Below are 11,760 nucleotides of genomic sequence, written 5' to 3'. Positions count from 1 at the left end.
TGGAACGATCAACAAGCTGACGGCAATAAAAGTCTTGACTTTACCTTCCCGTCTGACCTCACCTAAACTGTTGATCCAACTGCCAGATTTAGGATATTCTTTTTGATCACATGAATATCAAACCCAGTCCCACAATAATGCTCTCATTTAGTTAAACCACCAAACATTCCTGATACCCGCTGCAGGTACCTCCCACAAATTAGCATATTCAGTGCTGGTGAATAAAAAGCGGTCGTGGCCGACTGTATCTATTTGGGACCGGTTTTTATCTATTCCGATACCTCGTCATTCCGGAATAACAATGGTGGATTACGAGGTGACCGTCTATACTGGCGATCGAGCTTACGCCACTACCGTGAACCCGGTGCACATTAAGCTGGTGGGCACAGAAGGCGAGAGTGCCCGCACGTGGTTGAGCTCTTGGGTCATCTTCAGAGGAGCGGTAAGTATCAAAATGAAGCTCACAATGCGGACAGAATTTATTTTTTTGGTGGTCCTGCGAGTTGCACAGGAAGTGCAAACTTTTGTTCGCGGTAGGAATGTTACGGCATGCATGTTGTTGCTCTTCAGTCGTCATATTTTGTCACTCCCATGTTTACTTCAGGCAAGTTAGGTCAGGTACCCCTGCCAGTATGATGCAGCACCTTTCTGATTCTGATCTAAATGATTCTCGCCTGCTTCATTTGGGTCTCAGTCAGTAGAACCCAGAGACAAACAACCGGCGGTCTCGTACTCGTCAGTAGTGGTCACTCACCAAGCCAGCAACTCCGTCCCTAGGTCTGCATGTCCTTTTCACCACGTGTGTCTCGTTCCAATGGCCTGATTTCTGCTGCTTTGTTGCCATCTTCAGGCCAATTTTCCTCAATAGCCAAATGTTAATCTGGAATGGAAAAAACAGATCAGTGTTTCTAAAACAAACCTTATATTGTCAGAATAATTAAACATATTATTTCCTGTAATTTTTCCAGGTGTCAACCTACACTGTTTCCTGCCCAAAATCTCTTGGACGGCTGGTTCTGATAGAACTAGACAAACGTCAATTCAGACTTATGTTCGGTGATGCTTGGTTCCCCGACAAGGTGGAAATCAAATCACCCGAGCGAGACATCTACACCTTTCCTATCTACTGCTGGATCAGTGACCGGGAGACACATTGTTTCAGAGAAGGCAAAGGTGGCTTGATTAGTGAGCTTGTCTGCCGCCATTTTAATTTCTGCAAATAATCCTCATGCAGATTGTTTTGTTTTGCAAGCACTGCGGATGTTTGACGAGAGCAACTCTCTTGGTCGAAACGCAAGGAAGCAGGAGCTGAGTCAGCGAAGCGTCGACTACGCGTGAGTGTTCACTCTGACATGTCCTTGTTCCATATTAAGCATAAGGTGATATTCACCTTTACACCGCCCAACAGCTGGGAATTGTTTTCCGTAGGTTTGCCTTACATCATTAAGGCAGATGGTCCTACTAGCCTTCCAGATGAGGTCCAGTTCTCCTTTACCAAGCGTACAGAGTTTGTATTCACAGCAATGACAGGGTAATAAGAAGCTTTCAATTCCTACAGTACAATACGACCGCTGCTCCTCTTTTCTGGCGACAAAAGTCAAATTAGAAGTAGAACACATTTCTTTGTTCTGAAATGAAGTCTCATTTGAATCTTTATTCAAATGAGATTGTTGGGTAGAATTGAAAATGTAATCTAATGACTTTGTACAGCCTCAGGCAGCGGTGTGATTTACCTAATGATTGTGAGTATTTGTTAAGAAAAGGTTACTCGTTTGATTTCCAGGTTGGCTGAGCTTCGCCTAAAAGGGCTTGTTGACAACCAGGAAAATTGGCAAAATCTCGACGATATCAACGACGTGTTTCATTACAAAGAGACACCCTTATCAAGTACTGAAGAGTTTTCTACCCTTGCACATTTAGGAGTACCTCATGAAATAATTGGAAGAAGACATTCTAGCGCATTCTTATGTTGTGACAGAATATTTTGCTTAGATTATGTTCAGGAACACTGGAAGGAAGATTGGTTATTTGCGTACCAGTTTCTAAACGGAGTCAATCCCAATATGATTCGACGCTGCAAAACTCTGCCCAACAATTTCCCTGTGACCGAAGACATGGTCTCTATCCCCAATGGCTCAAACTTGTCAAATGAGTTGAAGGTACGAGTCTGTACCCGGAATCTCCTCACATTCCTTTGTCTAGATTTGAAAATGGTGAAGACAATGTAATCATCCAAATTTGTTTGCCTTCAAACAGCAAGGCAACATATACCTGTGCGACTTCAAGAATCTGAATGGAATGCCAGCAAATACAGTCCAAGGGAAGCAGCAGTATTTGACCGCTCCTCTTGTCCTGCTTCACAAAAGACCAAACGACAAGCTAATGCCTATTGCCATTCAGGTGAGATTGGTGAGATTGGCAGGACTCACCAACCCAGGTCCTACCCCCGATCTCCCTCATCGAACACAATTTGCGTTGCATGCGGTACCAAACAGCAGTCAAACAAACGAGTGCCTCTTACTCCCACAGCTGAAGCAGACTCCGGCGGAGGACAACCCCATCTTTCTCCCAACTGACTCTGATAATGACTGGCTGACGGCTAAGATCTTTGTGAAAGGTGCCAATTTCACGGAGCACCAGCTCAACGTTCATTTGCTGCGCACTCACCTGTTGGCGGAGGTGTTTGCTGTGTCACTGCTGCGCAACCTGCCCATGGTGCATCCCCTCTACAAGGTACCTGGAGCTTGCCCCGTTTGGTTTCATTCAAAACTTTGGTTGTCTGAAGGTTTGATTTCATGATCCTTCCTTCAATCCTTTTAGCTTCTCATACCTCACACACGCTACACTCTGCATATCAACGAATTAAGTCGGGCTCGACTCACAGGACCCACTGGAGTCTTCACAAAGGTAAAAGCCAACCTTGGCTTTCAACATGACATTGAAGATTCTTCTGTTTGTAGTGATGATGATTTGCTTGGACTGCCCTTCAGTTTGGAGCTTCCGGTGGAGAAACTTTGACAAAGTTCTTGGCAAGATCACAATCCTTGATCACCTACAGGTCCCTTTGCATCCCTGACGACATTGCTGACCGTGACTTGCAGGACCTGCCTAACTTCTACTACAGAGATGATGGACTCCAACTTTGGACCATCATCTTCAAGTATGATAACCTAATAATACCATAACATTCTCTTCATAAGTTTGTAGAGGGGCGGCAGATGAGCCCCGGAAGAACCAATTTATTTTTTTACAGATCTGCATAAATGTTTACTTTCTTCCCCCTAAATTAGATCTCCTTCAACTACATACAGTTGTGAGCAGAATGTATTTGTACATCTGTTTCATGCAAAGATTTGTGCAAGGAGTGATACAGCACTACTACAAAAGTGACGACGAGGTCCAGCGGGACTCCGAACTGCAGACATGGATCCGGGACATTTTTGAACACGGATTCCTTTCCCAGTCACAATCAGGTGACCCTCACCGAGAGTGATGCGACACGTTACAACCTGAGAACACATTTTACTGACCAGCTCAAACATCTCGCTTTGTTTTCACTCTCCATCCCAGGCATACCTCCGAGTTTTATGACTGTGCCTGAACTCACCAAATTCACCACCATGGTGATGTTCACTTGCTCGTGCCAGCACGCAGCTGTGAACAGTGGGCAGGTGAATCCGCAGAATGAACACCAGCATTACTTTGCATTACTTTTGGTCTTATTGCAAAACCTTCATTGCAGTACGACTACGGTGGCTGGATGCCCAACACCCCCACCACCCTGCAGCGTGCTCCCCCGACCAAAAAAGGGACAACTAGCAAGAGCACGATCCTTGAGACCTTGCCCCCTATCAACGTGACTGCTCAGGGAATGGCCAGCGCCTGGCTGCTCAGCCAACCGTCTTCTGATTTTGTAAGGAGCCCGAAACACGATACAACAAAATATTGGTAAAGGGAAAAGCTTGCATCTATTACAATGGTTTTCTTTATCTGGACCTGGTTTGATATTTACAAAGTCAAGCTCAAACTTCCCTGTCTCTAGTCTTATTCCAAAAGGATTATAGAGCGCTTCGAGACATAGTTGAGCTCACATACATGTATTCTGTCAATAGGTTCCCCTCGGACACTACCCAGAGGAGCATTTTACCGAGGAGATCCCTCGCCAGCTGCAAAAGGATTTTAAAGCTGAGCTTGATGAGTTGTCCATCAAAATCAACAACCGAAACGAGGGTCTGGAAATCAGGTACACTTACCTGGATCCAAAGAACATTGAAAACAGCATAGCCATCTAAACGTCGGAAAGTCACAATCAAAAGGGAGGTGTGTGTGAAAATTCAAACAACAAATATTGTCTAAATGCAAGTTTAAACACCTCCAGTGTAAGTAAATCAGGTTATTTTATAAAACTAATTACCGCAAAAACGACTTGGAGTTAAGTCAAAGCGTCACAATTATATTATGTAGTGTGTGTGACGGATGAAACGTTGCTGTTGGGTTACTTTCATAGAATTCCCAAATCCCATATTCGGACAATATGATATGATTTTATAAATTATTGAAGTGAAAACCTCTGAAGCTGACAACAATGTCTTTGTGCCATTCCGTCAGGCTGGTTGACCTCCATGTTTATCTAAAGAAATTTTACTTGGAGACATATTATAAAGAGAGGTAATCATTACCGGACAATGCCATATCCTGGTTACCTTATAAAACATAACAGGATTCTCAGGAACTTGGTGAAGAAAACACCTTAATAATTATATTGACAAGTTCTTGCTTTTACTTGTGTCATTGTATATTTAATCAGTTCCAGTAAGAGTGAGCCCAAATATTTCTCTAGATTTGTGAAAGATTTGTGAAAGACTTGAGAAAGATTCAAGAAAACACTTGCTAGTTGAATAATTATGACTTAAATATCTCCTACTTCTCCAAAATGACATCTATAATAAAAAAAGATTAGGTGTTGGAGTTAGAGGCCTCCGTTTGCCATCTACAACAGCAGTTAGAACAGGGAAAGTTTGTTATACTTTTTTGGGGGGGGGGGATGGGGGGGCATTTTAACTTACGCCTTTACATTTTTTAGCTGTAGTAAGTAGTTCTCTACCATATCCAGCTACGACTGCATCCAGAATAATAAAAACAATGAATTTTGATTCTTGGTGATTTGCAAGTGCTTGGCTATGAGTTAATATTTTCATCTGGTTGATCTGCTGCTGGAAATTTTGGCATGAGATTGCAAGTTACAAATTGACAGCTTGGTTAGTGTTTTCACATGTCATGCCAGGAAACCTCGATCATAATGTTTCACCAAATGCAGGTTGGTGTATCCTTAGCATATGTGTGTGAGGTGATACAACTTTACTTTACAAACAGTAAGAAATAGTATCTTTCAACCTACTTATGGAAGAAAAATAAACAATGGAAAGTTGCCTTGGATTTGGTAGTGTTCTTTTCAATTTTGATCAGTTTTCTGCTATACAAAATGTGAATTTAAGAAATAAAATCTGTTGATTGTGTAAAAAAGTCCACTTTTCATCTGGGTTTTGTTGGGGGTTGAATAAAACCCTTGCTTCGGGCTAAATTAAAAAAGGTGCTCCTCAAAGGAAGTCATTGTTTGCTCCTTGGAGAAAAAAATATTTGGAGTCTTTTCAAGTATTTTCAAACTTAAACCCTCCAGAGATCTTTTTCTTGTTCATTAAGTCATTTTGGTTTTTCTTTCTTTGCTTTTAAATCAATTCAATTGTTTTGTGTGGAAATGTTTTTTTTTTTTTTGTTTTTTTTAATGCTTTACTTTCAATGATATGAATTGGTAACAAGAAGTGCACAGTCGGAATAAAGCTGCCTTGCCTTTTCATGCTTCATCATCATCATCGGTTCAAAGTCCGCTTTCCAGGCGCCGCTGGGTTGGACTGGGTTCTCGATATGGCTTTCTTCCACCGGGAACGGTCCATGGCCATCTCGTGGTTGATGCCGAGTGCCTTCATGTCGGCTGCCACGGTCGTCTGCCAGCTCTTTTTAGGTCTTGTTCCCTCTACGTTATACGACATAACTTTCTTCACCCAGTCGTTCTCGTCCTTCCTCACTACATGTCCGTACCATCGCAGTCTGCCTCTCCTCACCACATCCACTATGGCCTCCACTCCCGTCTTTTTTCTCAGCTCTGCACTGGTCTTTTCCTCCCTCATTGACACACCACACATCCATCTGATCATCCTCATTTCTGCTCTGTTTAGTTTGTCTTTGTGTTCTGTTTTCAGGGCCCATGCCTCACTTCCGTACGTCATACTACTTCTGATGCAGGCTGAGTATACTTGGCCTCTCATCTTCAGGGATGGGGCCTTAGATGTTAAGAAGGGCATGAGTTCCCTGAATTTCTTCCACCCGCTTCTCACTCTTGTGGTCACTGCTAGGTCCATCCCCCCATCAGCGTTAAGCATGTCTCCAAGGTGGCAGAAGCTGTCCACCACCTCGTACATCTCCCCATCTACCACGAGCCCCTCTTGCTCAGCTGGGTCTGCTTGGGCGACTTCTCCCTTGCACCGCTTGCATTGGAAGGTCTCACTTGCAGCTAGTAGGCTGCCTTTTACTCCGCTGCATCTTCGGTGTACCCATCTCTGACAACCCTTGCACCGGATAGAGTTAGCTTGCACTCCCTTGCTTGTGCTAATAAACTAACCTCATAAAATTGTGAGAACAGATAAGGTTAGCAGATAAGATTAGTGCATTCCAGATAAGCGTGGTTATCTTTCTTGAGAAAGCGACAGCGGCGTAAATGAGACATCTGTCAATCAAGTCTATATGTACCACCCACTCGGATACAAACCTATAAAAAGCTCCAGGGGCCCAGTGTCCCTCACACAAAACTTACTCTTCCCCATTCCAACTCATTCCAGCGTAACTATGTTGCATTACGAAGTGACCGTCTACACTGGCCATCGAGTTTGCTCGGGCACCTTGAACCATGTCCACATGAAGTTGGTGGGCAAAGACGGCGAGAGTCACCGCACATCTTTGAGTTCTTTGAGGATCGCCAGTGGATCGGTAAGTGTGGGGAAACCCTTCGCGATGCTTAACTCATTCACTGCAATTGACAACTACAGACGTCAAACATCTATTTTAACTGGGGCTGGCACTGAATGAATGAATGATTCTGAAGTCACACTAAAAGGAGAGCACAAGGTCTTTGCATTGTAACGAGTGGTACTTTTGTTTATCTGAACTGGAAGCAACAGAAAATGTTATATATGGAATATTTCCTGTGATTTTGCAGGTGTCCACCTATACAATTTCCTGCCCAAGGTCCCTTGGAGAGCTTGTCTTGATCGAACTGGACAAACAACATGGCTGCCTTATGCCCGATGACGCTTGGTTCCCCAACAAGGTGGAAATCAAATCACCCGAGGGAGTCATCTACACCTTTCCCATCCACTGCTGGATCGGCGACAAGGAGACTCACCGCTTCAGAGAAGGCAAAGGTGGGTTGATTTGTGCGCTCGTCTCCTATCGCGGGTTTGAGAACTCCGACTAATCCAAATGTGTGTGATTATTCCGAAAGCGCTGAGGGTCTTTGACGAAACCAACTCTCTTGGTCAGTACGCAAGGGAACAGGAGCTGTGCCGCCGCAAAGCAGACTATGGGTGAGAGGTACCGACGTAAACCGACATTTGCGTTGATACGTGATAGCCTACATCGAGCTCTCAACCATCCACTAGATGGGAAGAGGCTTACCAAGGCGTGCCCCACTGCATTGAGGCTGACGGTCCGTGTAAGCTACCTCATGAGGTCCAGTTCTCTTTCACCAAGAACACAGAGTTTGAATTCACTGCCATTGCAGCGTAAGAGCCCTCCAAACCTTTAAGTCTGATATCATCAATTATGTACTAAATGCTGTGATTTTGCCAACAAACCAAATCCCTTAGAACAGGTGGTTCGTTGTGTTACGCAACATTTCATCGTTTCGTTTCGCAGGCTGACTGAGCTGGAGCTAAAGAGGCTGGAACACGATCATCATAACTGGAAACATCTTGATGATATCAAACATGTGTTCTGTAACAAACACACCGTCTTATCAGGTAATGGTGAAGTTTTTCCATGGTAGGATTCATTGAAGTAGCAGCGAGCGTTTGACTGACAGCATGTTTTTTTTTTTTTTTTTCCCTCGTCAGATTATGTGCAGGAGCACTGGACGGAGGACTGGTTATTTGGATATCAGTTCCTAAACGGAAATCACCCCACCTTGATTCAACGCTGCAAAACTCTGCCCGAGAACTTCCCGGTAACCGATGACATGGTCGTCATCTCCGATTGCTCAAACTTGTCGAACGAGTTGAAGGTATGTTCCACATTCTCTTTAAATTTGATGATTTGAATCTATTGATTAACGACATCTCAGTATTGCACTCATCTCCAATTTGCCCTTATACAGCAAGGCAACATATACCTTTGTGACTACAAGAACCTGGACGGAATGCCAGGAAACATCATCCGTGGGGTTCAGCAGTACTTGACGGCGCCCCTCGTCCTGTTTCACAAACAACCCGACGACAAGCTGATCCCTATTGCCATTCAGGTGACATGACATTAAGATAAATGATTATTAACATAAGGTGAAGGTCCCAACAAACTGAGTTTATGGGTAAGGTAGAAAGATGTCAAAGTCTCAAATTTCCTGACTCTAGTTTGTGTTTTGGGAGCTCAATGGTTTTGCTCAGAACTTTAAAGTCCTTGATGCTAACGACACCTTTAAGGGCATAAGGGTCTTCTCGACCTCATCCTGAACCCTGATTTGGATTTGAGACATCTTTCAAATCGTTGAGATCAAATTTACGAATGTTGCAACAATAGCGGACAACCAAGGTCTAGAGAATATTCCATTTGTCGGCCTGCGGATCTCATCTCGGTTATTTGTGGACGATGATCGACGAGAGCGGTATCTGCTGCCATGAGGACCAACACAAAGTCTGTCAAATTTAACGGTACAATCTCCTCTTCGCACAGCTGAAGCAGACTCCATCTCATGACAACCCCATCTTTCTCCCAACTGACTCTGAATATGACTGGCTGACGGCTAAGATTTTTGTGAAAAGTGCCGATTTCACGGAGCACCAGCTCAACGCTCACTTGCTGCGCACTCACCTGCTGGCGGAGGTGTTTGCTGTGTCACTGCTGCGCAAAATGCCCATGGTGCATCCCATCTACAAGGTACCTGGAGCTTTTCCAATTTCATTTCAGCTAAGTGTCTTCATTCATTGATACGTTTGTCATCTCAATATTTCTTGGTCTTGCCTTGGTCTAGCTCCTCATACCTCACACTCGCTACACTCTGCATATCAACGAGTTAGCTCGGACACAGCTAATAGGGCCCGCTGGAATCTTCACCCAGGTAAGAGCCGACCGACCTTTGCTTTCAACACAACATTGGAGATCCTTCTGTTTACGTCTTGAAATGGACCGTTTCTCAGTTTGCAGCTTCTGGTGGACCGACTATGTTCAAGATCCTAGAGAGGTCGCTGTCCTCCATCACCTACAGGTCCCTTTGCTTTCCTGACGACATTGCCGATCGCGACTTGCAAGATGTGCCCAACTTCTACTACCGGGATGATGGGCTCAAACTTTGGAACATCATCTTCAAGTATGAAAATCCTCTTAAATGTCTTTACAGTTTGCATACAACAACTAATGCAATACTATCCTCTACTAAACTTTGAAGAGGGGTGGTTTATGGGTCTCAAAAAATATGTACAGATGTGGAAATTTATTTTTACAATTTCACCCTGTATTAGAGAATCTCTAGCTTCATTTTGAGGATATTTATCACAATGTTGTACTGATACAAAGGGTCTCGCAAAAGATTTGTGCAGGGAATGATACAGTACTACTACAAAAGTGACGAGCAGGTTCAGCAAGACTCAGAACTGCAGATTTGGATTGGGGATATTTTTGAACACGGATTCCTTTGCCAGCAACAAACAGGTGATCATTGCATTGAATGATAATACACATTGATACTTGAGTGCACGTTTTGCTCACCAACAGCCGCCCGGAAGCTCTTTTTGACGCGGTTTCCTTGCTCTCCCTCTCAGGAATGCCTCAAAGTTTCACCACAGTGCCTGAGCTGGTCAAATTTGCCACCATGGTGATATTCACTTGCTCGTGCCAGCATGCGGCTGTAAACAACGGACAGGTGAATCCTTAGAATGAACACTAGCTTTACGTTATATTCCTTCTAAACAACTTATGCATATTGCAGTACGACTATGGCGCATGGATGCCCAACACTCCCATCACCTTGCAGCGTGCTCCCCCGACCAAAAAAGGGACAACAAGCAAAGCCACGATCCTGAAGACATTGCCACCTATCAATGTGACAGTGCAGGGAATGGCTGCAGTCTGGCTGCTCAGCAGGCAGTCCTCTGACTTTGTAAGTAAATCAAACTTAACGTCACATAACATAAAAATCATTTTTAATTGAGTTATATTGCTCATACTAAAGGTGGAATACATTAAACCAAAAGCTGATATTTTAACAGGGTTGTGTAGACCTTTTATATCCAATGTGTGTTTATTCATTGATTCAACAGGTTCCCCTTGGACACTACCCAGAGGACCATTTCACAGAGGGAACCCCACGGCAAATGCAAAAAGATTTTAAAAGCGAGCTTGACCAGTTGTCCATCAAAATCAACGAAAGAAACAAGAGTCTGAAAATCCCGTACACGTACCTGGATCCAAAGAACGTCGAAAACAGTGTGGCCATATAAACGTCGTGAAGTCAACGGCCTGGAGAACAACTGGCTTTAAATTACACAGATAGGAAGAAAGAAAAATATTTGATATACTTTTTTCACTCTTTGTAGAAGATTTAACGTGACACTTACTGCTCGTAACGGTTGTATTTCCAAAGCGCCGCCATTTTGTTGGTATTGATACAAGTTGGTCTCATCCAAAAAACTCACCGCTGCTATCTGCTGGCCATAATTCTTTTTTTCAACTTGATTAAAAAGTGTTGACGAAGACGTACAGTATTTTGATTGACTGACATTAAAACAAATATGGACAAATTATTCAATAAAAAAACATACTATGTTTAAATTTGCGTGGCTGCACTGTTTATGTTCAAATATCAGTTGTTATTGTAGACCAGGGGTCACCAAACTACGGCCCGCGGGCCGGATACGGCCCACGGGACCGTTCAATCCGGCCCGCCAACCCTGAACAAATTGTATTAAACTTTTTTTTTTGTCATTTTGCCTGCAATGACTGCGTTTCCCCAGTAGATGGGGAAGCGCTCGCTTGCGCATTTACTACCGGAAGCCGTGTCAGAAAGCTCGGTGCACACTCACAAGTGCGTGTACGGACATGGCGCACTCGCGCTCTATTTGTATCAGTCCCGAATTTAGAGCGTGGGCTGTGACGACAGCATTCTTGTAATTCGCGCGCTGAGCTTTCAGATGCAGTTTTGCGCTAAAGCCACCCACAAACCTTCCCCTGGAATCCTTCCATTAAAATGAGTGGCCCGAAAAAAAGAAGTGAGTGCCGAATGTTAAAAAAGAGTGGCCAATTTGGCTCGACGTACGCGACGTGACGTTCAGCCACATGAACGGCAACATCTACCCGTCACAGATCGAGGTAAACGGACCAACACCTCGGATCTCGCCTAAGAATTGCCACAACAAATTTTACTCCAGACTATGACGCACTATCAAACTTTAACAAAAAAGACAGCGGTGTCTACAAGCCTACTGGAACCTACAAAAGGAT

The 11,760-nt window shown here is 43.9% G+C and overlaps 2 protein-coding genes across 5 annotated transcripts; both read left to right on the top strand.

Moving 5' to 3' along the window:
* Positions 1-186: 186 nt before the first annotated feature.
* LOC133151508 (arachidonate 12-lipoxygenase, 12R-type-like) lies at positions 187-5,436 on the top strand. 4 transcript variants are annotated; one of them, XM_061274602.1, is made up of 14 exons: positions 192-442; positions 969-1,173; positions 1,253-1,334; positions 1,409-1,531; positions 1,784-1,887; positions 1,993-2,159; positions 2,257-2,400; positions 2,530-2,733; positions 2,821-2,907; positions 2,991-3,160; positions 3,352-3,473; positions 3,571-3,671; positions 3,743-3,913; positions 4,113-5,436. In XM_061274602.1, exons 1-14 carry the CDS (start codon positions 302-304, stop codon positions 4,290-4,292), a joined length of 2,001 nt encoding a protein of 666 aa, XP_061130586.1. In that variant the 5' UTR covers positions 192-301; the 3' UTR covers positions 4,293-5,436. The 4 variants fall into 4 exon arrangements, 3 of the variants coding, with proteins under 3 accessions (XP_061130585.1, XP_061130586.1, XP_061130587.1); XM_061274601.1 differs by having other exon boundaries at positions 190-442; positions 1,784-2,159; XM_061274603.1 differs by lacking the exon at positions 192-442 and adding an exon at positions 482-777 and having other exon boundaries at positions 1,784-2,159.
* Positions 5,437-6,798: 1,362 nt separating this feature from the next.
* LOC133151510 (polyunsaturated fatty acid lipoxygenase ALOX15B-like) lies at positions 6,799-11,091 on the top strand. The gene is made up of 14 exons (XM_061274604.1): positions 6,799-7,041; positions 7,271-7,475; positions 7,556-7,637; positions 7,713-7,835; positions 7,969-8,072; positions 8,166-8,332; positions 8,426-8,569; positions 8,998-9,201; positions 9,296-9,382; positions 9,462-9,631; positions 9,851-9,972; positions 10,083-10,183; positions 10,250-10,420; positions 10,581-11,091. The coding sequence occupies exons 1-14, from the start codon at positions 6,799-6,801 to the stop codon at positions 10,758-10,760; spliced, it is 2,103 nt and encodes a 700-aa protein (XP_061130588.1). The 3' UTR covers positions 10,761-11,091.
* The last annotated feature ends 669 nt before the right edge of the window (positions 11,092-11,760 follow it).

The sequence above is a fragment of the Syngnathus typhle genome, linkage group LG3 (assembly GCF_033458585.1).
Source record: "Syngnathus typhle isolate RoL2023-S1 ecotype Sweden linkage group LG3, RoL_Styp_1.0, whole genome shotgun sequence".
Classification (NCBI taxonomy): Eukaryota; Metazoa; Chordata; class Actinopteri; order Syngnathiformes; family Syngnathidae; genus Syngnathus; species Syngnathus typhle.
The sequence above is the reverse complement of the archived record's forward strand: the minus strand, read 5'-3'. Positions and strand labels throughout refer to the sequence as shown.

Bases quoted from the DNA above. Each gene is read 5' to 3' on its own strand.
- LOC133151508 (XM_061274601.1), top strand. From the start codon at position 302: ATGGTGGATTACGAGGTGACCGTCTATACTGGCGATCGAGCTTACGCC. The intron at 2,401-2,529 runs GTGAGATTGGTG...TTACTCCCACAG, and splicing joins TAATGCCTATTGCCATTCAG to CTGAAGCAGACTCCGGCGGA. The intron at 3,914-4,112 runs GTAAGGAGCCCG...TTCTGTCAATAG, and splicing joins GCCAACCGTCTTCTGATTTT to GTTCCCCTCGGACACTACCC.
- LOC133151510 (XM_061274604.1), top strand. From the start codon at position 6,799: ATGTACCACCCACTCGGATACAAACCTATAAAAAGCTCCAGGGGCCCA. The intron at 7,042-7,270 runs GTAAGTGTGGGG...GTGATTTTGCAG, and splicing joins TGAGGATCGCCAGTGGATCG to GTGTCCACCTATACAATTTC. The intron at 9,383-9,461 runs GTAAGAGCCGAC...ACCGTTTCTCAG, and splicing joins CCGCTGGAATCTTCACCCAG to TTTGCAGCTTCTGGTGGACC.